This window comes from Netta rufina, assembly GCF_964035555.1.
Source record: "Netta rufina genome assembly, chromosome: 3".
In the NCBI taxonomy this organism is placed as follows: Eukaryota; Metazoa; Chordata; class Aves; order Anseriformes; family Anatidae; genus Netta; species Netta rufina.
This window is the reverse complement of record NC_140125.1, coordinates 77,385,414-77,410,709: the sequence shown is the minus strand read 5'-3', so window position 1 is coordinate 77,410,709 and position 25,296 is coordinate 77,385,414. Positions and strand designations below refer to the sequence as shown.

The 25,296-nt window shown below is 44.6% G+C and overlaps 2 protein-coding genes across 3 annotated transcripts in view; one reads left to right on the top strand and one right to left on the bottom strand.

The window, feature by feature from the left end:
* CEP85L (centrosomal protein 85L) overlaps nt 1-25,296 on the top strand; it is a 112,625-nt gene that overhangs the window by 49,783 nt on the left and 37,546 nt on the right. The window lies entirely within an intron of this gene.
* On the bottom strand, nt 8,152-8,310 carry PLN (phospholamban; the record flags this gene model as incomplete). The annotated part of the gene is made up of 1 exon (XM_084285155.1): nt 8,152-8,310. One exon carries the CDS (start codon nt 8,308-8,310, stop codon nt 8,152-8,154), a length of 159 nt encoding a protein of 52 aa, XP_084141281.1.

Below are 25,296 nucleotides of genomic sequence, written 5' to 3'. Positions count from 1 at the left end.
GAACAGATTTTAATGCTACTGCAGAAAAACAAACGAACAAACAAAAAAACTTCCACGCAGAATTTCTATTTCACCATAAATTTCACCATAAATGTCATTACTTTCAATGTACAGCTGATCTTTTAGTCTTTCAGCAGACACGACCATTCTAATACTTTATAAAAATGTTATTTAAAAGCCCAAGGTAAATAATGGTTAGGAATAGGTTAAAGAGACAAAATGCTTATAATGCACGACGGGTTCCCATTTATTGAGCTGGGAGGACGTACAAATCTGGCTGCATGAAGGCCATATGTGTGCATAGAAATGCATTTCTTAAAGCCCCTCTCCTGTGGGAGACGATACAGTAAGAAAGGCTTCAGAAGGTTTCAGAAGCTTTCTGTCTGTTTATTGACTCTGTTCGTGTTGTGGGCCTGATAGGATGAACCTGGTTTTGTTCCAGTTCATGGGGCATCTGGATGGTTTCCTCATGGTGAGCTAGCTTGTGTCAGAATATAGCAGAGAGAATAGATGGAAATGGCTTAAGTGCATCTTTTTCCTTTAATGCATCTGGTTTCCTGTTTCTTCTTTAACGAGGAAAACACTGCCTTGTTTATACCACATATATATATATATATATATATATATATATATATAAAAAACAGTGTGAAGTAAATGTTAATGCAGTGAGAAATTAAGAGATGCTGCAACAGTTGCAATGGTCATTTCGAAACAGAAGTAAACCACGTGTAAAGATTGGCAAACACGACGTAAAACTTTAATTGGAAGAAAAAGTTACAGCATGCTTCAAATAACATTGTTGCCACAGAAAATTTTATTCTTAAATCTGAACTCGAAAGTAGTTCTTCGTATGATCCTGACAGGTCAGAAGACTGGAAAAAAATTAACATCATTTTTCCCATGTCACGTTTCCATGAAACCATACTTATAAGCAAGATAAAGCTTTATAATGTGAAAAATTATCACCTATAGTTAACAGGATTAATTCAGTACTGTGAGCTTTTGTGTTGTTTCTTTTGCAGTGAAGTTGGCTGTAGTCTGACAACTGGGCTCCCACTCCTAGTGAACGTGTGGGCTCAGGCTAAGTGCTGGCAGATGATGGAAAACCACGCTCGGACCGTGCCTGATTGCAAAAAGAGGCTTGGCGTTGGTTAGCTGGTAACTCTGCCAGTTCTGTGCGTCATCTCAGGCAAATGTTTCCACATTTGTGTAAGATTCTGTAATTTTCATCGTTGGCTGGGAGAAGCTTGGGGTAGCTACACGCTAATAGCAGAGTTTCTTACAGGCTTTGTGTGTGATTTTTGAGTTGGAAATAAGTGGTAGGTGGAGTTGGTAGACTCTTCTCTGTCCTTTTATTTAAAAGGAATTCATGATTTATTTTTTTCAATGCTAACCCATTTAATTCATTCGAGCTGTTCAGTTGTCACAGTGGTTTCCCTAAGATAAGGAAAATTTTGCATGTACAGAAGAACATCCATGAAATAAGCCGTGTGTGATCCCAAGGAGTGTACCAGTGAATTGCCATTTTGCAGGGAAAACCATTTCTATTCTTCCTTAGATGAGAGTGGGCTTCATAACAATTCCTGTGGATTGGTTATGTTTCATGCCGTGTCTTATCGGTGTCAAGCACCAGTAGAAATCCTTCTAAACAATACGCAACAACAGAACTGTTAAAACATATATCCCATGTGTATAACTCCATAGATGTTTTTTTTAAAGCAGAATATTTCAAGATAACCAAAATAAATGATAAAGTGGTTACAGTGATAGAGCTGTGCAAAGTTTTCTGCTCCAAATACAAACAGGAATTGATATTATTGTATCAACATAAAAAAGCTGTAGATGCATAGCTTACAGAAGCTATTTTAGATGTTTATTGCACATACTTCAAAGCACACGAGAGAAAAAACTTCATTTTGCCTGTCCGTGTGGCCCCACACGCTGGTGCCCATGCGCTGGAGGACACAGAGCAGTGTGGAAGCCTGTTTGTGGTGGGACCTGCGTGAACTTCACGTTTCCCTCAGCACGTTGTCTTTTCCTTTGGAAAGTCTCTTCACAGATCCAACTCAGACGGGTCTGCTGCAGGTTGCTGTTGGTTCAGCTTCAGCAGCAGTTGTCTGGAAACCCCGAGCGTGGCCACGAGTAGATCAGCTCCGTCACACCGTGAGTGCTTGCGGGAGGTGCTGGGTCAGCAGCGTACCTGCCGAACCCGGGGTGCTCTGCTGGCAGCAGGCAGCTGGAAACTGGCTGTTCCCCCATCCCATGGGCAGCACCTGCGTGTTTTGACTGCTAACACACATGTATGGCATTAAATGGACTGCACGATACAAGTCTGGCGGTGTACCTGGTTCCCAATGCGTGCTTGGGAAAGAGATGCTAACGGTAGGCTGCTTGGCCCCAGTGTAGTGTCTACAATCTACTTCTGGCCACCCCCTCTCCCTGCATGTCTTGGGTGTGTAGAGCTACCTTCTGGGCAAACTATGCCAGTAGCAGCAAGCTCTCGTTGGTCACTGCCCTTCCCAGGGACCGTGAGCAAAGCAGAGCATCCCACGAAGGTCCTGTGAGGAGCTCACCTTGCAGCTTGGGCGAGGACGAGCAATGGGTTGCTCTGGCAGGTAACGAGGTGTGTCCAATGCAGCCCGAGGGCTCCCACACCGCACCCTTGCCCTGCACACGAGAGGTAAATCCAACCTGTTGGGGACGTAGCACACTCGCCGTTGTGCGGGTGCACAGAGTGCTCACCTGCACAGCGGTGTTCAAGGCTTCCTGAGTGTGGGTCTGACAACCTGTGCTAACATCCCTTCTCTTCTGTTTTAGCAGCTGCTGCTTTTGATACTGCTGCATAACACAAATGGCTTCTGGCTTGTAAGGTGTTGCTGTGAACCATGGGTGTCAAAAAAGAGGTCCCTGGTCATTATGCTTTCATATTTGAACTTATCAAAACCCCAGCTGCTGCAGGCTGCAGTTCATGGCCATTCTTCTTCCATCTGCAGCATCCCTGCTTTTGCTCTCCACAGGGAATTTGATGCGTGCTGTCAACCCCATGTAGGTGTTCCGTTCTGCCTTCCTGTCATGTTTCTGGTGAAGTATGCACTCTGTGGAAACCCCATTTTAAAAATCTGATTTCTGCTTTCCCCTTTGCGGAAATTCTGTGCCTTGAAGGCTGCTGATCGTTTGCAGACCTTTAAGTGCAGGTCAGCTGTAGGAGCGAGGAAACTGGAATCGCTGCTTGTGCACGCTTGGATTTCTTCCTCTACTCGGCAGGGCTCTAGATGCCTTCTTTAGTCAATGGCAGGGCATAATTTTGTGTAACTTTAGGTTCACTTTCTGATGAAATAGGTACATGAACACTTTCTCTGTCAGTTATTTCAGTCTTGGCATATTTATGGTCACACAGTTTGATGTCTTTATGTTATCATTGCAAAAAAAAAAAAACAAACACCACCACCAAACCCTCAGACCAGGATTTGGGGGGAAAAAAAGGACCCTCACAGGGGTTCACATCAGCTTCACAAGGATGAATGCGAGCACCAGAACCAGGACAATGAGCAGGAAATTGAGAAGTAAGTTGAGACCTCTGTTGTGAGCAAGATCCATGATGTGCATCTGTCCGCCCTCGTGTGCTTGGAACAGACCCTTGGTGGCAGCTTTGGGCTGCTTGCTGAGTTCGAAGCAGTGCAGATTCACATGAACTCCATTGTGTCCTCAGCTGTTTACCTGTTCTTAGTTTCCGCCACTTAAGAAAAAATTGTTTGTTTACAAAAAACAGATTTTTCCCTTCCAAAAAGGAATCTGAGTGTTCCCAAAGGCCTTCTTGTTTTTCCAAATACCTTAAAAAATAATAAATATTTAAAGTTAATGACAGCTTCCATTTTACTGCTGTGCTTCTGAAGAACTGATTAATGGGGAAAGGACGTGAATTTTATACATTTTGGCTCTTTATTTACTTTTTCCATGCGCATGGAACTTTTCAGGACCCACTGGGAATAGTCATTCTGTTGGAAATCGGGGTTTATTTAAGACTCTAGCAAAAGATTGTTGAAAAACAACTTCTCCAAGATCTTTGTAAGTGCTAAATACAGAAATTTTATCTTCTGGGAAAAACGTACCTCTGTTTAGAGGAGCATTTCCTACACATCTAGGCTTTGGCATCGTGCCGCATGGTAGGTACTGTTTTGGCAACAGCGAGCTGCGTAGGGTTCTTTGCAGCTTTACAAATTCCTTATTAAGAATCTAGATTGAGCTGGCACAGGATGATGCATCCTCGGTGCTTCTAATAGCACGTACGAAATAGCTCATTTAAGATGAAATTAATAACTTAGCAATTCCAGTTTATGTGCGGAAATGTGTATATAAAAATAGAGGAAACAAATAGGACCAGTGAGCCCTAACGCTGAAATGTTGCCAGAGCTTCCTTTTAATATTCAGCTGGATTCTGAGGGGAGATCACAAGAGGGCAGTGTTTTATAGTTCTGGATTTTATACAACAATGGGACTTTTGGCATTCTTATCTTCAAAACCAAAAAACCCTAGGCTGATAAAGCAATTGTATTTTTCTAAACTGATTGTCAGATATTGCAATAAATCTGGGACCTGTTTTAATGACTTTAATTACCAGGGTTCCGACTAAGACGAGCGTGAGTCTTTAAAGGAATCCTTACAAACATACTCTGGTTTTAATCCTCTCGGCAAGCAAGAGGTGTTTGCTCGTCTCCTTCTGTAAGCAAAACGCAGAGTTTCTTCAGATTTTAACATCTAGGTCAAGTATAGAAGGACCACGTTTCATGTTAATTAAAAGATTGCTATGGATCTTGTAGGACATCACAGATATTTTCTAATTGTGTTCTGACAGACGCTGTTAGTAGCCATACAAAGGTGGGTGCCTGGCTACAGTACACTAGTTTGCTTCCAGATATGAACGAGGATACTCTCAAAATGAATGTCTGTGTTACTCTATGCTCACATTTTGGCACAGCAGTGTAGGTAAAATACCAGCTTCCTGCTGCCCTTTAAAATGCCTCACCAGCTATCCAGAACAAAACTCGAAACTCTGAAATGGAAAAATGGAAAAACGGGTGGATTTATCGACATCTGCTGAAGACCTGGCTGAGAAGGTGCATCTTTAAGTCCAATGTATTTTTTTTGTTCCTGATCCAAACCTTTCCCAGTATAAAGCTGCCACAGATGTTTGCCATTTAAATCACTGAACCATTTTTTTATTTTATTTTGATTTCTTATTTTTTGAGAAGAGTGTTACAATATCACCTGTTCAGTTTTCTTTATTCACTATCAGTGTGTAAGACAAAGGAGCAAAAATACATAACATTGGGTGGAGCAGAACAGAGAAATGAAAACTTAATCCAAGCCACCTGCTGAGTCTGGAATTTTTATTATGGCTCATAAAAGTATTGAACTTATTGCTTAAACTTCCATAAAATTCACTAGTACTATATGTACTAGGCGGTGAGTGAAAATTAAGTGTGTGTAAGCGATTTAGACATAGCAAAATACGCAAGATTTCTGTTGAAAACTAAAGCAGAATAGACAGGTATAAAGAATCAGAAAGCTTTGTGATAACTAGTTCTTTTTCACATCATTTTAATTTATAAGTAGATAATAGGATGGATACTTACAAACTGAATTGTATTTGGATATCTTATTTTATGCATTAATATATTTTCAAACAGTCATTTTAATAAATAAAAACACTGTAGATGCTAGTTGCAAAGCTCTTACAAGCATACAAAGAAGAATACTATGTACAGAAGGGTTTATCTCTGGGTTTGGCTGACATTTGGTGGTGCAGAGCGTGGTAGCAGTTTTTCATATCAAAAGAACTCAAGACACAAATGAACCTCATGGCACATGCTGAAAAATAACTGCAGGACTTCCAGCCTATTCATATCCTGGTTTTGTTATTGGCTATTTATTATTTTTAATAAATAATGGATTTTCAGGTACATAAGAGAGATGTGGGTATTCTATTTTTTTATGGAGTGTGGTGCTTGCCTTATTCTTAGCAATGCTTTGCTTTGACTTCTGTATATGACCGGCTTGTGGAGCCTCTAATTCCAACATATTCTTAAAATGTATGCATTGGTATTTTACTCTTAGCACCTTTCCTCTTCAAGGAGTTTTCAGTACTGTAAAACTGTTAGATTATTTCCAGTACAAGTTTCTTGAAACACTTCCAAAGCAATCTAAAACTACAAACCCTGCCCATCACAAAAATATACTATTAAAAGGAGAACAAAGTAACTTTATTATGATGATTATTATTTTCCCCTCTGAAGCAGTACAGTGTTTGTGAACTTTCTTAAGAAGTAGAAACAGGGAAAGTACGCGTACCAAAATCTCATGCATTTGTGGGAGCGGTCAGAAGGCGTGAAACAGAAAGTGAGATTTTTATTGACAGCTGTAGTCAGTAATACTGATGGACTAACTCGAAATGGGGTGCCTGTGTTGCTGGTTTCATCAGTGCTTGCCTTAATTCTCATACAGTAACTAATTAACTAACTCTAGTGATTAACCTTGTTCCAGTGATCTGCTCTTAGCACATCTACTTGCTAGTTGGGCTGTGCATCACCACTGGGCTTTCATTACATCCAATACAGATTTTATTCAAAGATTTCTTCTCTTCCTGCTCAGCTGTTCATTGTCAACCTCTATGTAGGTAATGTTAAGTCTTAAAGGCAGAATACAAGATTAAGATAAACTTGATTTTTTTTTTTTTTTTTTTTTTGCATTTATCAATGAGATTGCTTACATGGGGCAGTATAGAAAGATTCCTGTTGAAAATAGATGTCTGTCTGACCTCTGCGGTTCTTGAGCTTTCTTTAAATTTGAAAACTAAAGTTTCTAGAAATTTAGCTTAACACCAGCAATGTGGGAGTGTTGGAAGTGTGCTCAGGCTTATTACCAATAACTGCTGGAGCAGAAATTTCATCTTTTATGTGTTCAGACTGTGGTTTACATACTGAAGAGATTTTTCTGCAATGCTTTCCTTCCGGTGCATAATGGTATGTATCATTTATCTTAGGAAAATGCTTGTTTTTTCTCTAAGGGGTGTTTGCAGTTGAGGATGGTGATGTTACTTGGATTTTTATGGTATACCCCAGTCACAGTAGTAAGGGTAACCTAAACCTTTTGCTTTACTGCATCAAATATAAGCTACCTAGAATGACATAGGTTAATTTCAAGCTTTTTTGTAGTTTTAAACTAAGGCAATTACTGCATACATTGTATCAGGCCATAATAAACTTGCCTGAAGCCAAGTATTAAGAAATTGAAGAACTATTTTTGATTTTTGAGTTGTGCCAATTATTAATGTCACTTACAGAAAATGAAATCGTTGATACCAGAATGGTAGTGTCAATTTTCCTGTAAAAACATAGTGAAAGATATTTCCAGATGTTTTTTAAACTTGGAAGTTTCTATCTAGTGAAAGTGCGACAGTGAAAAATGTTGTGAATGGAGTTGCCTTTTTTTTCAGATCCACGTTGTGTGTGTATATACATATATATAAGATCCCATAAATAGGGAGAAAAGCATTTGAAGTAATTTAATCTGGGCTAGAAGGTATTTTTCTCTTTCTCTCATTCTCCTAAAAATGCTAGAACAATTTGAATGCCTTCAGTCGGTAACGCGGAGGTGCAGCATCTTGGAGTAAGCAGAGCAGAAACTCTCCCGGTCTGTGATCTGTGTGCCTGCAGCTCTGCTGTGGCTGCATTTGGGATAGGCCCAGTGGCTTACGGGTTTTCAGAGAAACTAAAAGACACCCAGCCCTGAAGACGTGCAGTTGCTGTTTGCGTGTACTGGCTAAACCACCGAGAGCTGGCTAAAGCCTGGAGAAACTTACCAGCTCCTCAGAGAGGCGGTGCTTTACACCAGTCACAAAAGACAGCTCTGGCCCGAGACAGGTAAATTAGGTCATGCACAGCTGTGTAACACAGGCTCGAGACACCGTTCTGCACAGAAGTGTGTGTTTAATACATGTAGCAGGTGGGAAGAGAAGAGCGCGGCGGCCGGCATACAGCTTTAGTCCAAGTGCTAGCCCCGCTCCCAAGAGGATCCTTGCATTGGGGTTGGAGGTGGAGGTCTCTTCCCTTTGGGTGGCTTTCCTAGTGGGCAGTGCAGAGAAGTGCTGGAGCTTCAGAGGAGCATCACAATGATGCAGATCAGCAAGAGGCAAATTAAAATCAGGCAGAAATTCACAAAGAGCTCCTGGAGCCTTTGGCGTGCTTGTGGGTTGACCTCAATAGTTGAGGCTCTCCTCAGAGCAGAGCGGGTTATGTATTGGACCTTCTCCATGGCAACAAGAAAGCAGAGGGCACAAATCAGAGGTTTTAGGAGTGCAGGAAAGAAGAGGAGTTGTCAGGAACAGTGCAAAGTGCCTATTATCTTCTCTTTTTGTTTTAGACAGCCTTTGTGGAGCTGGGAAAGCAGGAAAGTGAAGAGTTAGAAACGCAGAAGTAAAGTGCTTTGATAAGTGCAAACGGAGATTGTTTTAAAGCCCTCAGAAGCCCGAAATAAATAGGTTGCCTTCACAGTGGTTTTATTTTAAATTGGGATTTTGACAATTCTGTTTTGCAGGTTCAGGTTTGTGCTGTACTGCGCTTCTCCTCCCAGAGGCTACCGAGCACCTGCTTTTTGGCAGGGGCAATGGATTGTAAAGCAGAAACCATGGAAATGTGGGACTTGGGATCTAAAGCCACCACCTGGGTAACCTTCCCATCCTTCACAGGCTGTGAAAAGGCCAGGGCTGGCCTCGCCTCCCCCCCTCTCCCCCCATTGGGACTGGTTGAGGCACACCTGACAGCCCGCTGGCGTGGCGGGAGGCCCAGGCCTCGCGGCCTGCGCAAGCCTTCTGGCTTCCCAGCCCCTTATTTTGGAAGGGAGGGGAATAAATCTTGTCGATGCCTTGCCATTCCAAGTAAAAATACTTTATGGTGTGTAACCAAAAGCTACGCATCCCTGAGGCAAGGAATTTTAGTATATTTCTCGTCAGACAAAGCAGAATGAGGACTGAAGTGTTTTTCTCCACATGTGGCACCAAGCATTACAAAGTTCAAGCACACAGGCAGAGGGCTGCCATGAGGGACAAAATAAAGCCTGTGTATAACTTTGTCCTGTAAGCGAGTGTGTTTTATTTCAAGGAAATTGTCTCCCTTGTGATGGCAGATGGTGTAAAACACCTCTGTGAGCCCCGCGTGGCGAGGGGCTGACCCTGTGCTTGCTCTGCTCAGCAAAGGGCTTCCCAAGTGTGGTGGCAATGTCAGAAATTACTTCCTAAGGTGACGATGGCATATGCGTCTCTCAAACTTTGCTCTGAAAGCTGAGCTTGCCCCTCATGTATATATCATGATACACAACCCCTCTTTTTTTTTGGCAAGAAATGATACCGATGCCTGTCTTCCTATCTGTTCGTATATGTCAGGTAAAGGAAGACAACTGCTTAGGTGTCCTGCTGCATGAATTATGTGACATCCTGACTGAGTGGATTTGTCTTTAGATGTGCCTAAAATGGAAGAACTGTAAAATGAAACAAAAAGTGTCTTTCAGAGGGGGCACCACTAAGGGATTTTGCTTGGGATTTTGTTGATTTAAGTTTGAGGGGAGCAGGGTTGGGTCGGAGCTGCACGTACGCACACCAAGCCCATTTCTGTGGGTCGTGTTGGATGGCCTGCGTGCTTGTGAGGTGTCAGTGGTGAGGAGAGGCAGGGGATGTCTTGTGGGGAACAAGAAGTGCTCTTGCCTTTGGGGAAGCATGTAGTCGGCATGCTCAGTTGAGCTGGCAGGCTGGGTAGTGTATATTAAAGTGTATACCCTTTATGGCTAGAGAAATGTGTAGAGAAGGGACCAGGGAAGGTCAAAATACAGCAACTTGGTTTTCTTAACAGCTTGTGTAGGTTTGGAAATTTTAAAAACACCTCCATGTTGCCTTACCTACTAAGCCTATCTGTAGGAGAAGTTTTCCTGTAAGCAAAGGAAGCAAATGCTGCCCTTTTCAACAAGATTTTCTTTACAAGTGCAGGGTTTCAAGTAATGACCACATACCTGGCTTGTTAGTCCTCCATGACGCTGTCACCCACCTCAAGTGTGCGTGAACAGAAGCAGGGTCAGTAGCACAGCTGCCGCTGGGTGGCTGGCAAGGTCAAAATGGGCAGCCTGAAAAACAATTACACAGAAGTGAAGGGTGAGCATCGCCACAGGTAGGAGCTGTTCTCCTCTTTAGGCCCCTGACTGTGTTTTAGGTCGACGTTAAGAAGTGTTACACGTGTACAAACCACTGCTTGAAAGGAAAGTGCAGCAAAAGGGCAAGTTACATTTGACTTTTTAATGTCAACCAGTGTTGTGTTCAGGTGAGACAAGGCCAGAAGGGAGGCTGTTGGCTCTACAGCTGTGTTTAATCCAGTGTTGATGGATGTGAAAGGCCTGCCTTATGCCCAGCACAGCTCCCCAGGCTCACCCCACATGTTTCCCTGTTAGGGGATCCCCTACACCCAGCGCTATAGGGTGAGTCACCGACCACAGTCACTGCTTCCATCGTGGCTGGCATGTGGCTGTTTCCCAGGTTTGTATTAGGCTATTTTTAACCGTGTTTCTGGGTGTCCTTCACCACGAGAGGAGATCTGGGGCCAAAGTGAAAACTGGGGGCCACGCTCATTCCTGGTGCAACTGCATCGACTCCATTGAAGTCACACGGGATAAATTTGGCTGCTTTGGAAATGCCACAGCAATTTTAGACACAGCCTGTTTCCTGTCATATGTTTACTAAAAGCAGCAGTGATATCAGTGGAATAGGAGAGGTTTGACATATTTGATTTGTTGCTGCCCCATACGACCAAATTAAGCCCTGAAAAGGTATTGTTTAAAAGTAGGATTGTGCAATAGCATATCTCATAGGTTTTTGCAATGAAAAGATGCAGTCCTTGGTCTAGGACATGTTTAGAACTGTTACCAAAAATTTCCTGGTGTAAGAAATTTCTCTTTGTGTTTGTATGAGCAGTGTGATGCCCCTAGGTAGGAAGGTTTATGGCGTGTTCAGAGGAGGTACATTTAAAGATTTATATGCATGGTGCTTAATCTTAATAGGTGAAGAAACGCTGTGAGCTGGGTTGAATCTGGAGCCTTTTGTCCCAGTTGTCTGTGGGTTGCGTGGACCCCCCCGGGGAGGAGATGTAGCAGAGGGTTAAAGCTCTGCTTGCGCCCAGCGCCTGCAGTTAATGTGTAGGCATGCTCATCAGCTTTGCTAGCTTCCTCCCTTAATGTATATATCTTATTTCAAGTTGTGCTGCTTTGTTTTGAACCCTGCCGTAAAATGCCTCCTCGCTGGCTGTGTGGAATCGCTCCGGTTGGAGCATCTCAACTCTGAAAATTGCCCATGTCTGTGTGAGGAAGATGAGGGTTGGGAAGGGAGTGAAGGAGGAGGCCATCTGAATTGGCTCTCTAGTCTCAATTTAGTTCAGTGAATAAAAGCTTCCATCGATAAAACAGAAGTTTCTTACAGGTTTTCAAGTACAGAAGTGAATTACAAAGGTACATTTTTTTTTTCTGCTTGTAAAAGGGATGAAACTGTCTGGAGGTGACTTGCTGGGTCTTACCCCGGCTGCTGGGTTTGTATTTATCTCCAGTAAGGGTGCAGAATTTGGGTTCCCATTGTGATCCTAGGCTGAGAGTTGCACTAGGCAATTGTACCGAGGAAATGTTAGCCAATTCAGCAGCCTGACTGCGGAGAACAGAAAACTGATGTATATACTTCTTTTACGTTAAGAAAAAAACAACAACATGAAAGGGGCTGGAGGTCAAAAACAGAGATGGGGATGGGTGAGGGCCCAAATGCAGAAAATAGTGCAGGAGATGACAGGCCGAGGGAGGAAAGTAGAAAAATGAGCAAAGGAAGAGTGTGGGAGTGTGGAAAAAGAGCAAGGATTATGTGAGGGGAAGTAGAAAACTGCAGCTGGAATACATTAAGTCATTGAAGAGAGCTGGAGGCTGACTTGCGGGGTATGTTGTCATTTTTTCAACTACATGTGGAAAACTGCTCTGGGATGGGGTAGCAACAATTCAGCTCGTAGATCTGGGGAAGCGCTTGTAACAGGAAAAGCAAACTCATCCTTTTTCTCTTTGTTTTAAAGTCTGTTTTGTACTGAAGTGTCAGTGTTTTTGCATGTGTTTAGGAGAGGACAGGGGAAGGCTCTCACTTTAAAAGCAACAGTTTAGATTTGTTTTTTTCCCCTTCTTACTAATCCATTCCTTTTCCAATTTTCATTGGACTAGTTTTGACGTTCTCCATATTCTCGAAGTGAGATCACCAGTTAGTAAGAGCCTTTATCTGTAGCTCAAGTCCATGAGAACAAAAAAGGTGCGGATATCAAGTATTTAAACTGATGAGCACTCGAACATGCCAAGCCTGGCATTTTGCTTTTGGGAGTTATCCACATACCTCAGGGCTAGCTGTGACTTTTATCTCTGTGTTGGTCCATTAAAGTAGGCTGGAAGCTCAAGCTTTTGGCTCGTTTTTAGCTCTGGGTTAAATTCCCTGCCTCTGCTGCAGAGCAGCACGGTGGGACCTTGGGCGAGTGCCTCAGCCCTCCGCACTCATCTGCTCCCCTATTAAAAATAGGATATATAATGCCACGCACGTGTACTAAGCTGTTAGTATGATTTACCTATTGCACTGCAACTTTTCTATGGGGAAATTAACTTCTTCGTCCACTGCACATGTTGAGTATTTAAAGCCGTGTAGTTTCAAGGGTTCTGGTGGTACCTCTGACATTACTGTTACTAGGAAATGTGGTGGGTGCAATTTGAACTGAAGTGAAAATTGAAATGTATCTAACGTGTATATAGGAACAGGTGGAAGGAGATTCTGAAAGTTGTATTTTTGTGTTTTTACCCTTTTTAGCAGCTCAGGGGACAAAGACGTGGCATTGATTGAAAGAAGAAACTAGTAGGTAAATTCAAGTTCTGGGAAGTAATCCATGCCAGGAAAGTCCCCTGAAGAGGACTTGGTCTCTAGAAGGCAAAAGCAATCTTCCAGTTTCTGATAGTTTAGGGATCATCATGTAACTTCCCTGTGGGGCTTTTTGTTTCCTGGCTGGAGTGCTTTTCTATTGCTAGTTCAATCTGTTCTTAGAGCGGATAAAAAGGTACACTTGTTCCTGTGTAGGTGTATCCCATACATTGTTGTTTGCTGAAAAATTCACTAAAAATCCTGGATTATGAACTGATTTTAGTGATTTTTGCGTTACACAATAAAGACTCTGCATCTCTAACCTTTCTGAAGGATAAGAATTGAATGCAATTTGTTAAAAATAGAAATGTGATACATACATCAACCTGGTCTCGCAAGGCACTAATAATACAGTTGTCTTCATCCCCATGTGCCAAAAGGAGGGCGTTGTTTGCTGCAGGCTAAATGCAGCATTTCACATCTGATTCATCGCGATTGTCACCCGCTGTGTTACGCACGCTTATGTCACGACTGTCGGCTGTTGTTACTCAGTTTTGGATGTCTGCTGCATGGGATGCTACCAGCATGAAATTTTTGGCTTTAATTGAACAGCTGAGCCATGCTGTTGCCCACTTTAATACAACTCAGTGATAGGATTTAGGGGGAGGTGGCTGGGAGTCTAACCCTTGGTAGCTACAGGTGTATGCCAGGAATTGCTGCGGCAAGCAGAGAGGTTTCTGTGCGTGTGTGCGTGCATGAGCTGTGGTGTTACAGGTGTGTGAATGCGGCGCGTGTGCTAGAGGGAAGGCACTCTGATAGAATAAATCCAAACTCTTCACTTGACAATGCATTTTAAGTGACTTTTGCCTTGATAAAACATCTGTATCTGTCAGAATCTGCTTGCAGGTCGTAGGCTTTGGCTCAGAGGCACCAAGGAGCCTACTGGGAGCAGCTTCCCGAGCGTGGTAGCACCTGGGTGCTTCCTGTAGCCGCCTGCTAGAGACGGGTCCTGGGGTGATGAGCACCAGGTCTCTGCTCTTACCTGGTGCCTGCCAGTCAGTTTTGGGGGAAGGAACTGGGGGTTGTGTGGTCAGTAACAGGGAAACCCTGCCTCACGGCGTGGGTGCGCTGCCTGTCTTCTAGAAGCAGAACCTTAACTATGTGGTGGAGGGGGCAGCAGCAGCTCTAAGGAGAAATCCCCTAGGGTGTACACCTGCATTGCCATGAATTGCATTCCTTTTAAAAGTAATTGTATATCTCAATATTAAAATATATTCTTTGTGCGGTGTGTTTCTGTGCCCTTATTGTTCGCACTGATTTTAAAGCTGAGGCATTTGGTTGCACAGTGTCTACGCACTTCCCGTAGTTGGGATTAGATGGATTACTTTCTGCATTGAAAATTCAGCTCGTGATGCTACAAATCCTAGCGATTATTTTGTTATTAGAGGCATTCTAGGACAACATGGGCAGTTACAGTGACCAGAAGGAGAAAAGAAACCTGTAAAGGAATTCACAGCAATCGTACTGTACGAGTTCAGTAGCCAGAATGGAAATCTGAGTAACACGGTACAATTACAGTGCCAGTCCTGCTGTAAACCACTAAAATTTCTTAGTTAAGGGTACTTTTTCGGCATCCAGCACAAAAAGGGGTGCTCTATGGACATGCTCCACCAGCAAGGCGCTGTTCGAGTTAGGTGGGGAAGGAGCTCTGCCTTCCTGGGGCAGTGCAACAGGCAGCTGCGGGGACGCACGTGTCTGCAGAACTGTGAGTGAGTTACTCCTGGGGGGTTTGGTATTTAAAACAAAAATCCGAGCAGGTTAAAAGGAGGGACAAAGGTCAGAGGAGAATGGTGCAAGCTGCTCGCTTTGCTGCGATGCTGCCTGTGTAAAGCATCTACCCAAGGATGGTTAGGGTCCCACCAGCAGGTAGGAGAAGCTCAGCTGCTTTTGTTGCCCCTGAAATGCAGCATTACCTTTGTGGCGCAGAGCTGGGATGCCTGAGTTTCTGTATCAAAAAAAAAATGCATCAAAGAAAAGAGGTGGCTTACCTCTGCCTCTGGGAGCTGGGCAGCAGCCTGCGGGAGCCGCCTGCAGATCTGGCAACTTGTCCGAGTCTGCGACCAAGTGGTGGGAACAATCGGAGCCGGCTGAGGGGAAGAAATAACAAAAGTTTCAGAGGCTGGGCTCGCGGTGTCATTCAGCAGCGCAGAAGTTGTGATTGGTCCCGTTTCTGGCACCCGCAGGCTGCTGCTCTCCACTCGCTCCCAGCAGCAGCGCGTTAAGGCTTTGGCAGCGCCTTCCCTGCCTGCGGGAGCAGCCCTGAGGTTTCCCACCTCCGGGGAAGGGGCGAGCCGCCATTCACACCCGCTTCTTCAGGGCGAGAGCTTCAGCAGGAGTTTGTTCGGAGGGCTCTTGTGGCTCTGCTGCTTTCGCTACAGTGGTGCTGATGTTTGACCCTACTAAAAAACAAGGCTGTTTCGCACCTCTTCCACCCTTTCAAGTTAATTCCTAGGTCATTTTTTTTTTTTTTTTTTATTCCAAATAAAATCCAGCAGGTATCAGTTCATTTCCCAAATTAATCGTTCCTGCATAAAGTGAAGTGTTTTACTTTCCCTATAAAACACCCCTACCCCCATCACCCTTCTTGGGGCTGGAAACCACGCGAGTGATTTTTGAGAACCTCTCCTGCCTCTCTGGGTAGCAGTGGCAGCTGGATGCTGCTGCTTTGCACCTTACCTGCTGCAGGGAAAAGCCAGGTGAGACCCCAGCACCTGTATCCCGTGCTTGTGAGGTTTGTCCTCTGGTTGCAGGGGCTGCCTACGAGGAGCAGGTTTCGTGCATGCAGGAAGTGGAGGATTTACTGCATGGGAAAGGACAGGATGAGGCTGCTGAGCCTGCGAGCATCCTGCGTCAGGCTCGGCGTGCGGATGCTCCCGGCAGCGTGAGCGTTTTCCTCATTTGGAAGTGGCAGGCAAAAATACAGAAGCTGAGCCTAACTCTAAACACTTAGACCCAGTTTTGACAGTTACTGCTTAGCAGGGATTAGTGCTTGGCTGTGAACAAGGCACCAGACACGGTAGGTCAGTTTTTTCAGTTGGTTCATTTGTGTTTTTGTTTTTTTTTCATTGCCTGTGCTGCATGCTGCAAAGCAGGGACAAAAGTACTCGAAGACCTTGGAGGCGATGTGCTCCCGCCTGGTTTCAAACCGAGCTCTATTTTGATTTTTCTAAATAAGGTTTAGCTCTTCTGCAAAATTGGCTATAATACAATTGAAGTTAGAAACTCGGTTTTAATATTACAAATCTGACTGCTTTCTATTAGCCTTCAGCACCAGACCCAGGAAATTCAGGGTCACTCGTTTCATTTGAAAGTTAATTGAGTATCTCCGCAGCGAGGAGTGCTTGTTCCTTAGCAGTGCCAAGGGTTTATGCCATTTACTTATAATGGCATTATTAACGTTGTAAATCTCTGACGGTCAAGCCAAGTGTATTTGGCCTTTTTACGAGGGAAGTTTCATGTTTTTATCGCTTGCTGTCATCCGGCAAATGCATGGCTATCGTGTCCGTGTTTGCTTTTTTGTAAATGTAATGTGAAACTTGTACCAGAAGTGTTACACTTGGAATTCACATCTGTAGTTCGTTATTAAGGTCCCACACCCAGCGCTGCGGTAGCTGTAATGTCAGTTCCTCCCTTTTATCAAGTCATCCTGCAGTGACAATGCTCCTGCGTTACTCTTCCCCAGTTTCTCACCTTTTTGTGTTAGTGAATTGGACAGAGTCATCGTTCTGGAGTTGGTTTTTTTTCGGATGAGATGCCCTAAAAGAACGGGGGTTGTGCTGGCGAGCAGTTGACAGACAAGCCCCCACAGCCAGGTCTCTTTGTTAAAGAAGGATACTTCGGCGGGCGAGGTGAGGCACCAACAGAAACAGCATCATCAGCAACACAACGCGTGCCTTTTGTGCGTGCCAATTTCAGATACAGAACTGCACATCGAGCAAGAGTGGACAGCCGTTTGTCCAAGGACAGCAAACCCCACACCCCTGGCTGGTCTGTAGGGCTGGTGCTGGGGCACCTCTCTCCACAGGCTGCGAGGTGGGCGCTGGCATCGCTGTGCCCTGCAGGTCCCAGCGCCCACGGGCATCAGAAGGGAAAAGCTTTAAAAAAAGGAGTCCATCCGCCTTGGAGGTTTTGGTCTGCTTTATTTTGTTCTGGGGAGCAAAAATGTGCAGCTGTTGCTTGCTTGACCTTAAATGGAGATGATCTGGGCTTTCTCCAGTGGGATTAGAGATCTGCCACCAGAGCATGTTTCTTCTCATAAATTTATTTAGAGATCTGGTTGATGTTTGGGATAATGTCCAAAAAGAGACGTGTTACACTGCAGCATACCAGCTCCTCTATTTAAATAATAATAAGACTTGTGTTCACATTGGCAATGATTTCCTAGACTTTTTTTTTTTCTGTTGTATGCTGGTTTTTAAAACATTGGCCACCTGTGTAATCGTGAGATGTCACTATCCGGCCCGTTGATAATCTGCATGGGAACAAACCATAGCCCAAGCCCCGTTATTTATAAAAGCCGAGAAACCCAGCAGTAAGTCTGAGTACTCGCGTTACCGCAGCCCTTCCTAGCGCTGCTCCCGTTGTTCCTAATCCTGAATCACACCCTTACAACATCATGCTGCCTCACGTTTGATTTTCAAATAACCAAGAGTGAAGAGAAGGGAGAAGCGGGTGCCCCCAAAACGCACACCAGTTTCTGTGTGTAACTGGGACAAAGGGACAGGTGGTGGCGTGAAAGCGGAGCACGGGAATGAAAACTTCCCTTTTGTAAGCAGTGTTTCCTGACCTGATTCTGAGATGCTTCCTGCAGCGTGTAGTTGCTGGTAGCCATTGAGGCATCCACAGATGTGGCTTAGGAGGCACTTTTTGAGGTTTTCTGGTAAGGGAAAGGATCTGGCTAATCTGTCCTTCGGTTATATTTGTACTGCAGGCCTAGTTTGATTTAAAGGGAGATGGGCGTTTTTCCTTCCCTTTACAAATGCAGGCAAAGTAGTGTTTTCAGCTGGTGTGAACAGTCCAGATTTACAGCAGGTAAAGAGGTAGCCTAAGCAATTTGGAGATGCTCACGTTGCTCACACCTCTGAGTTGAATTTGCTGTCTTTGTGACCCAAATGCTTCTGCTTTGCCTGATGCATCCTTTAGCACTTAGGTGATCTCACTCAGACCTGGGGTCTCAGTCAGGTTCTGACAGTCTCTTAGGGATGTTTTCAGGATACATGGGGTCGAGGTTGCCTTTCTGAGGCTGCAGACTTCCCTGCTGCTATAAGCGAGGCTCACAGTCTCCTGTTAGCATTGTAGGAAGCAGCTCTGCTGAGAAATGTAGGCCTTGGCGTCGTGTTCTTCTCCTCTGGGACAAGAAGTATTTACTTCTCCTGAGCAGTCATTAAAGTAGACTGATCTTCACGTTTTGTTCTTCATTATAAACAAGGTGGACGAAGTTTCTGAAGCTGCAGCTTGTGAAGCGGTTAAAACACCTGTACAAAGTAAATGAAGAGAAAACTTCAGCTTGGACTGAAATATTTCTCATCTGGGGAATGCTGAAGACTCTGGCAGGACTAGTTGCCTGGTCTGTTACCGACCAGAGACATTTTCAGAAAGGTCAGCTTGAATGTTTTCACTTCAGTCAGTGGTACTGGCATGAACTTTTAACCATTAAAGCAGACCGTGGAGCTCTGGGGCGTATCGTGCCTGTTTGTTGTCTTTGCTGCTTTGGCCCGATGCTAGCAGAGGGGCAGGGGAACAAGAAATCGTGCCTGGCTCTTGCTCTGAAAACCCACAGTGGCCTCCCTCTTCCCATACCCCTGCAGAGAGCTCTTCTTTCCCTTGGATTCAACACAGCCAGCACGGATTTGACCCGTGGAGCTTTTTTATTTTGCAACAAGACACTGACAGCACAAAAAGCTGTGCTCCTTCAAATACCTGCGTGCTTGAATAGCAGGGAAAAGAGGCTAAGGAAAGCCAAATCAGTAACTTGGAGGGTAGCAGTTTGGTGAAAAGGGCCTTCAAAATAGCAACGTGATACAGAATAGGAAGCTCATTGATCTTCATTATAGTGGATGGTTTCTTCCTTTCTGTGAAATTCGTGTGTGAGAGCTGAATCCTGGTGTTTACGGGTGTCCCCACTCGGCTAAGCGGGACGCTGTGCTCTCGGCGGTGCGCTGAGATCCTTATACCTAAGAAACCGTGTTGAGTGTCTTTGAGATAAACTGTTCTAGGAAGCACAGAGATTAGCTGTGTCACTTGACATGCTATGAGTGATGGACGAGCGGCGGGACAAAGGCACATGAAGGAGAGATAAGGTTGGAAGACCGTGTTCCAGCAGCCAAGTGGTGCCGCTGGATTATCTCCACGCGAACAGCAACCGCAGGACGGAGGAGAAGCGGCTGGGGTTGAGCCTCAGCTGCTGCGTGTCGTCACCTGCGGCTTGTCCGAACACAAACACGAGCTCTGCCTGAGCAGAGGACTTGCCGGCAGCTTTTGGGAGCTGAGGGATCCTCTGGTGCACTGCAGGAACCACCCCCATGTAGTGTGCGGGGGAGCTCGTGGACCAGTGGCCTCAGCTGCGTGTTCACCTGCCTCATCGGTGTCCTTGCCCACTGCCCGCCCTTTTTTTCTTCTTGAGAGCAGCTGTGTATTAAAAGCCTAGCCTAATTGCTCTGGTTTCTCTCATACCACCCAAAAATTCAGATCCCAAACTTACTACTTTAGAATTTGAAAGGAAAAAAGATCTTCATGTTTTTCTTTGTTCCATTGTACAACATGCCAAAATAAAAACGTTGTCCTACTCCTCTACTTCAGACCACGTATGAGTTGAAAGAACAGATTTTCCCCGTCTTGAAAATATGTTTCGGCTACGTATTTTGTCGCGGGCAGCTGCTTCCTGATGGAAATTCTGCTCTTACTCACCGGAGCGTGGAAATTTTGTCGTGCACAGTCCTGCAGGTCCTTTTGGCTGTATCCGTCCGGCCACCAAGGTGCTGCAGAGAGCTTTTCATCCTTCATTTATGACTCTTTTCTTACAGTAGAAACTCTTTGCTTTCTCGTGGCCTCTATGGAAAATGAATTTGGTCCTTTATGGGGACTTGGTATAAAAGGCAGTGCTCCTCTGTAAATTAAGAAATGCAAATTAAACCAAGGCATTTCGATCTGAAACATGAATGTTGCCACCTTCTAGACAAGCCTCCTGAGCTAAAATACAGTTGCCTAATCCATGTTATTTGGGGTTACTCTGGTACTATTTTTAAAAGAAGAGACGGGTGTATATTTACAGTTTGGTGTATTCTTGTGATAAACCACAGTGTTTACATTAAACTTGAAATTGTTCCGACTGCAGTAACTGCTGTGTAGATCAAGAAGTGTATGGATTAAGGCCATAGCATGTAATTTAATTAGTTTAATATTTCAGCTACCACTGTGAACAGAGTATGAACAAAGTTGTTAAGGGAAGGGAAAGGAAAAAAGGGGAATACTTCACTGTCAAAATGGTCTTTGAATATGCTTCCAGGGTTGTATAGCTGAAAAACTGCTTAAATATTGAACGTGAATTTTTCACTGTGTGGATGTAGTGCTGGCATCTGTGATCGTGCTGGTACCTGTTATCAGGGCATATGCGTGGGTTTTATTTTCATGATTTAACGTTTTCATTTATTAAGTAGAGAAGTATTTAGGATTTAATCAAGACCACAGAAGCAGAAGTATGGAGGGGCTCCTGAGTTCCCCACCGAGCACTTGGGCTTCCTGGTGCTTCTTCCCACCCACGCGGGATTTTGCAGATTTCCATTCCTCTGAAATGCCTCAGTAATGACAGCGCAGAGAAGTACACAAAGAATTAAAACAAACTTTTGAGTTTGACTAAGGGGCAGGGTGTAGCTTAATGGAAATAAAGAGGACTAGAAATTGGAGAACAATGATCTTGAATCCCAGCTATGTTACTGATTTGAGGATGTTTCCTTCGATGTCTTCCAAGACTGTAAGACAGCTATTTTGAGCCTGAATCACAGAGAAACTGGATGAAGAGGTGCACGTACAGCTTTGAACCAGCTCTTAGTTCCTGCCCAGTGCTTGGTGTTAGTGATGTGCTGTTAGTATATTGGGAAGGGTTTGCTGCAGATGCCCCACTTGTAGCAGAGTGGTCCCATCTCCACAATGGGAGTTGTTTTCCCTTTCATTCTCCCTGTATTGGACACAGAAAGGCACCAGGAGAGATGCTTCAGGCTGCTGTGTGGTGCAGCATTTTCAGCATTTTGGGAAATGTATTCAGAGCCTCTGAACTAGAAGATGCAACTTTTGTCTTCATTTTGGCTCCAGGAATGTTCAGGGTGGATAAAACCTTGTTTTTCTTTTTAATTCAATCACGTAATCCATTCAATGGGTGGTAGGGTTTCTTTTAGGCAGGAATAGTCTTTATTTGTATCAGTAAAACCAGTATTTTACTTAGAAAATGTGTTTTCCACACTAGAGAATCTGCTGTGTTTTGGTACTTCTTGGCGAGCCGTGAAAAAATTGTCTTAGCTTTTATCTCAGTGTCCTTTCTGTAAAATGAGACTCTGAGAGCTTTCTTTTTAAGATACCTTGAGGACCTCCAAGTGGGACGTGCTGGTTGCTGGTGATGGAAGTGCTATTTATTTGTAGTGTGATCTTTCTCTGCTCTATTTCTGCTTATTGTACTCGGGTTCTAGGGCTTTCCCCCATCTGTCCCCATGCATTTATCTCCTGAAGACGGAAGACACCTTCACACACTGACACGGATGTTCGGATGCACGCTTACATCATCCCGCTGCTTCTGTAGGAGACAAGTGCGTTTCAAGTACCCCTCATAAACTCAAGTGGAAAAGGTTCATAATTTGGACTGAAGCCAAACAGTTTAAAAATCCCACTCACGAGCTACGTGAGTACCTTCTGTGCTTGTGTGGTTCCACATTTCACAGACGCTCCTGCGTGAAACTGCGTTTCTTGTGTTTGTCAGTGGCACAGGAGTTTCAGGCCAGAATCTTCAAATTCCTGACTTCTGGGATGCCAGGACCTGACCTTTCTGTAGGGCAAAGCCTCTGTAGTTCCCTCTAAAATCTGTGGGGAAAAAACAAACCCACTAACAAATAAGATAGGTGGTGTTTCCATGTGTTTTTTGTTGGTTGCATTTTTTTTTTTAAGCTGATTTTTCAAAATTACGTGTCATTTCTGGTTGCATAATGATGTATGTGTACTGTACGGGGATGGGGGCAGGATGATGCCCCTGAGCAATGGAGATCTTCTCACAGTAGATCCGCCTGCTGTGCTGCTTGGTTTGCTGGCTGAACCACGCACGGTTCCTCCAGGCAGGAATCCCTGCAGTGGGGGCAGAAACTCTGAGTATGCCTCTAATTTTTACATCTGCTGAAGCTTTTTAAGGTAGTCACCATCAAAAGTAAAGGAGCTCTGTACTGCAGAGCTCCCAAATCCGTACATCTTATTAACTTTGCACCAGCCTGTTTCTTTGGAGAACTTACTTTTATCTTCTCATCTTCTGTGAGCTGACTGCACTAAATCCAAGGTGACTTTGCTAAATCCCCCACAAGCTGTTGCTTATAAAACATCCTTGTCTTTCTTCCCTTAATCTTTGTTCATGGTAATGAGAGCCGGAGAACAACAGAAGGGGGTTTTGCAGGGATCTTTTGGAGGTTGTTTCTCCTTAACTGTTCAGGTTTATCCACGTAAGAGGGAGCAGAGGGCAGGGTGCCACTACCTGATCGCTCCTTCCCTGTGTGCCGTCAGTCACAACAGGTACAGGCGCTGCATCTGCCAAACCTGAAAGGCTGCACCTCGTTCTTTGTGCGAGCGCCCATTGAGACCAGCTCTGGATTGCTATTTTTAAATATTTTGTGTGTGTGTGAGTTTGTGTGAATACTTGGTTTTGTTTTCATATAAATATTTTGAGCGTTTGTGCTTTATTTTTGTGGGATTTTTTTTGTTTGTTTGTGTTTAACCTCTGCTAAATCTGATGAATGTTAAATCCATGGTTAATGTCTCTTTGAAAGACAGCAAAGCTGAAACAAACAGTGCAGAAGAGAGGCCCGGCTTTCTGGTCTGGAGGCCAACATCCTGAAGATCTTCCATCTGACAAATGGGCACCACTGGTGAAGGATTTGCCGAGGATCAGTTTTTCCCAAATGCCTACTCCTGCTTCACATTAACTTGAGGGGAGGACACCTCTTGTTTGAGGTCTTTGCATGTCTTGTCCAGAGAATCTGATGCCGTCTGCTTCTTACGGTCTTTTAAATTTTCTTTTCCAATTACTGCACAGCAGGTATGCTTTTTTTCTCCCTAATATTTGCCCAAGTTACACGCCCTTTTCATCAGCCTCTTGTCACAAAAGGGCTCCCATCCGTTTCTGTGCAGGACTGGTGCCTGAAGGCTGGCAGAAAGGGAAGCCTTTTTGCTTCTTTCTAGGTCACTTCTGCATCCCCTCTTCTTTAGCAGTGAGCAGGAATAATAAGTGATGAATGAGCAATTAGCACAGGCCCTTCAGAAGCTGATATTTGTAGATATCAGCAATGTATATTTAACAAAAAGGTTTTTATAAGTGATCAGAAGTTGGTTGAGGATGTCCGAGTGCAAGTGTCCGAGATACTGTACTTCCAGGGCTGTATCCATCCACAATGGATTCATGACTTACATTTTCTTCCCAACTATTCTTTTTCTTTTTTTCTTTTTTTCTAATCTATTTCTGCCTTATTCATCCAGCCTGTAAAATCTCGCAGAGAAAAACGCATGCCCTACATTCTCACAGCACTTAAAGCAAGCGGCGTTTTGTTTTACCCTTTGATTAACCGTAGTCACTTTTTGGTCATGCTGCTCTCCAGGTCAGAATGGGAAACCGAGGAAATGGAATTTACCTTCATTTTACTGATTCCCAGAAAATTTCAAGACCAAATTAATAAAAAAAATAAATAAAAAATAAATAAATAAAGATCCTGGTTGTTTTCCTTCTAGAAGCTCCCTTTCATCTCCTGATTTATTTTTTTTTTAGTAGAGAACATTTGAATTTAAATGCAATGGGAAGATAACACGCACACTTAATAAAACAAGTGCTTCTATACTTAGGAAAGACCCAATTGTTATCAGTGGAAAATTCCAGGCGCTGCTGCTTTTAACGTCATGCTAAGTGGCACCTCGAAGTGTTTTGTGTTCGTAACGTTTGCCAGAATATAAATGGAAAGGATTTCTGACATAATATTGGCGTTGTGCGGAGCGCGAAGGAATGCTGTAGCAGCGCATAAAAGCCAGGGATGTGCCAGGGCTGATGGCGAGACGGGCGGCAGAGGGTGCCCCGTGCTCTGATGAGCGCGGTGGTAGCTGAAGGTGGCCGAGATGAGGAGCAATGGGGATGGCCACGTGCCTGCACCTTGCAGCCAGACCCTCCTGCGGGCAGCAGTGGGTACCTGCGGGGATCCTGCCCGGCCCTCTGAGCTGACATTTCTTTCAGCTGCCTCGTTTGCTGCTGGAGGCTTTTGCCTCATACCCCTGCGGGTGCTACAGGGAGCAAAACCTCCTGGTCAGGCAGTGGCCAAATCTGCAGTTTGCATCCCATGCCTCCGTGCGATGCCAGCAGGAGCAGAACCGCTTTTTTTTCCCCCGTGGTGATCTGCATCCCTGGCCGTGGGGTTTGTTTCCCTCCAGCTCAGCTTCCCAGCGACTCGCTGTGAGCTCCTGTGCCGGGGGACGGCCGCGGGGGTCAGCGCCCGCCTGGGGCAGCTCAGCAGCCGCAGCCCAGGGCGCTGGGAGAGGCCCTGCAGAAACTGCGGCGGTGCAGAGGCTCCTCCCTGCTTGCTGTGGGACAAGGCCACGTATTGCTGAGCCAATTTTGGGACTCCAAACGAGCAACATCCCGTTAGCCTCCTGCACATGGGGATAGCAGTTGGCGCATCCGTCGTGCCGGCTGCCTGCTCTTCGGCACTCCCGTGTGTGAAATCCATGCAGCTCAAATGGGGCTATGTACGTGTAAAACCAGCCCCTTCTTAAACAAGTTTTAATCTTTTCAGCCTGTGAGGCTGGTACCTCACTGCCATTGTCCTGATGGGTCATTAAGTAAGGGAGGGCTTGCCCTTTGGTTCCGAAATTTTATTCACTGTAGCTCTTAAAATTTGCATCTCCTTTCAGCTGCTGGTGAGATGCTTTAGCTACTAATCCCTATCTCTTTTAGTTTGTTCTTTATTCTCCTGACACTCTTATCCCCAATTTAATTCATTCTGTATTTGCCTGGTACTCTTATTCCAAATTTCATTCCACCGGTCCTGGTCATATAC